The 2,796-nt window shown below is 59.5% G+C and overlaps 1 protein-coding gene across 1 annotated transcript; it reads left to right on the forward strand.

The window, feature by feature from the left end:
• Positions 1-275: 275 nt before the first annotated feature.
• Positions 276-2,335, forward strand: LOC123160674 (UDP-glycosyltransferase 1). Its single transcript, XM_044578502.1, has one exon. It carries the CDS (start codon positions 578-580, stop codon positions 2,165-2,167), a length of 1,590 nt encoding a protein of 529 aa, XP_044434437.1. The 5' UTR covers positions 276-577; the 3' UTR covers positions 2,168-2,335.
• Positions 2,336-2,796: the final 461 nt, after the last annotated feature.

The following is a 2,796-nucleotide window of genomic DNA, read 5'->3' on the forward strand; positions in this document are numbered from 1 at the left end:
ACCAACTCGAATCTCGATCCCCGCAGCTTCGTGACGACCGACGTCGCCGCTCGACGCTCGTGTAACATCTGCGTCCACGTAGGTCGCTGCGCCCGCGAGTCACACAACCGTTCGGCAGCTCACGTGTCGCCATGCGCAACAGAAGATGGCCAGGAGCAGATGCTTGTGTGGCCTGTGTACGGTAACCCCACGCTCCTTATCACGTCCTCGCCACCACTCGGCGCTTCCTTTGGCTTGGCGCCACCTCCTCCTCTAGCTTTTCTCAACTTCTCTCCTTCCTCCTCCGTCGATGGACAATTTCATCCATGCAACTATCTCCGCCGTCCGTCACATCACATCACGTCCGATGTCCTCAGCATAGCGCTAAAGCCTCGTGGAGAACATCGGTCGTGCCGTACGCGTCACACAAACTCACAGAGACGACCGTGTCCTAGGTGTCTCACAGCCACTCACCAGCTACGCCATAATTAACTTTCTTAATTCTGCTCGGCGCCGTTACCACCATCGCTAGCTAGCTATATAGCTGTTGTTGCGGAGCAAGCGAGCAACAGAGACTCGGAGAAAAACAGGGAGAGTGATGGCGGCGTCGGAGCTGCACTTCCTGCTGGTGCCGCTGGTGGCGCAGGGCCACATCATCCCGATGGTGGACCTGGCGCGCCTCATCGCCGCGCGAGGGCCGCGGGTCACGGTGCTCACCACGCCCGTCAACGCCGCGCGCAACAGGCCCGCCGTCGAGGGCGCCGCCAGGGCGGGCCTGCGGGTCGACCTCGCCGAGCTGCCCTTCCCCGGCCCGCGCTTCGGGCTGCCGGAGGGACTGGAGAACGCCGACCAGATGGTCGACCAGACCTTGTACGTCAAGTTCTTCCAGGCCATCTGGGGGATAGCCGAGCCGCTCGAGGAGTACGTCCGCGCGCTGCCGCGCCGGCCTGACTGCCTCATCGCCGACTCCTGCAACCCGTGGACGGCTGACGTGTGTGCTAGCCTCGGCATCCCCAGGCTGGTCATGCACTGCCCCTCCGCCTACTTCCTCCTCGCCGTGCACAACCTGGCCAAGCACGGCGTGTACGACCGCGTCGGCGCCGACGACATGGAGGAGTTCGAGGTGCCGGACTTCCCCGTGCCCGCCGTGGGAAACACGGCCACGTTCCGGGGGTTCTTCCAGTGGCCCGGCGTGGAGAAGGAGCAGCGCGACGTCCTCGACGCCGAGGCCACCGCCGACGGCCTGCTCGTGAACACGTTCCGCGGCATCGAGGGCGTCTTCGTCGACGCCTACGCGACGGCGCTCGGCCGGAGGACGTGGGCCGTCGGGCCGACGTGCGCCTCCAGCTTCGACGACGCCGATGCCAAGGCCGGCCGTGGCAACCGCGCCGACGTCGACGCCGGCCACATCGTCTCGTGGCTGGACGCCCGGCCGCCGGCGTCCGTGCTCTACATCAGCTTCGGCAGCATCGCGAAGCTGCCGGCGAAGCAGGTCGCCGAGCTCGCGCGCGGCCTGGAGGCGTCGGGGCGGCCGTTCGTGTGGGCCATCAAGGAGGCAAAGGCCGACGCCGCCGTGCAAGCGCTGCTGGACGACGAGGGGTTCGAGGAGCGCGTCAAGGACAGGGGCCTCCTCGTCCGAGGCTGGGCGCCGCAGGTGACCATCCTGTCGCACCCGGCGGTGGGCGGGTTCCTGACGCACTGCGGCTGGAACGCGACGCTGGAGGCCATCTCCCACGGCGTGCCGGCGCTCACGTGGCCCAACTTCGCCGACCAGTTCTGCAGCGAGCGGCTGCTCGTGGACGTGCTCGGCGTCGGCGTCAGGTCCGGCGTCAAGCTGCCCGTCATGAACGTGCCCGCGGAGGCCGAGGGCGTCCAGATCACTAGCGGCGACGTGGAGAAGGTGGTCGCCGAGCTGATGGACGACGGGCCGGAGGGGGCCGCGAGGAGGTCCAGGGCCAAGAAGCTCGCCGCAGAGGCCAGCGCGGCCATGGAGGAAGGTGGGTCGTCGTACACCGACCTGGAGGACATGATCTGCTACGCATCGGAGCTGTCGAGGACGAGGAGCCACGAGTGCGGGTGGAGCACGAGCTCGACGTCCCTGCTTTCCGCGGCGGCAGAGCTTGGAGTTGGAAGCAAGAGCGGCGCCAAGAAGATGGAAGCCGACGCTGCGTTGTCAGTGCAGTCCTGAGCTGCATCTCGCCATTATCAAGTTATTATAGGATTTGTGTTCTGTTCCGTACAACAATTCTTTTCAACAGTCGATACCACCATGTTGAAGTAGACGCCAATTCATCCATGTAATATGATGCTACCTTATAAACAATGATAAACAATGAAGTGTATCTTTGGCGGGACATGGAGTATTTGCTCCCGACTCATATTCTCCAGCATGAACAAAAGAATAATAAAAAATAAAGAATCTGATTTTTTAATGAACATTTATAATTTTTCTAACTGCGTGCAAAATCTCAGGTTGATATGACATTTGTGAAGATCTGGGCAAAAGAAATTTCAGTGGTCCAAAAACATTATTGTTGGAAGCATTTTGGAGCATTGATTTTGTTACTTTTGCGCAGACCTTCACGATGTCATTTTGACCTAAAATTTTATACACAGATAAAGCATTCAACGATGTTTATTCATAAAAGTAATCAGATTTTTTTTTATTTTTTTACCGTTCATGGGGTAGCATATGAGCTCGGGATCAAAAGAGCACTTTCGCACTTTGGCGTTGTTGAGTAAATAGGCAATTTTTCAACTAATTTAATCAATAGATAAATCTCTAGCATGGCATTGACTGCATTGAGGACATACTGA

Source organism: Triticum aestivum, chromosome 7B (genome assembly GCF_018294505.1).
Source record: "Triticum aestivum cultivar Chinese Spring chromosome 7B, IWGSC CS RefSeq v2.1, whole genome shotgun sequence".
Lineage (NCBI taxonomy): Eukaryota > Viridiplantae > Streptophyta > Magnoliopsida > Poales > Poaceae > Triticum > Triticum aestivum.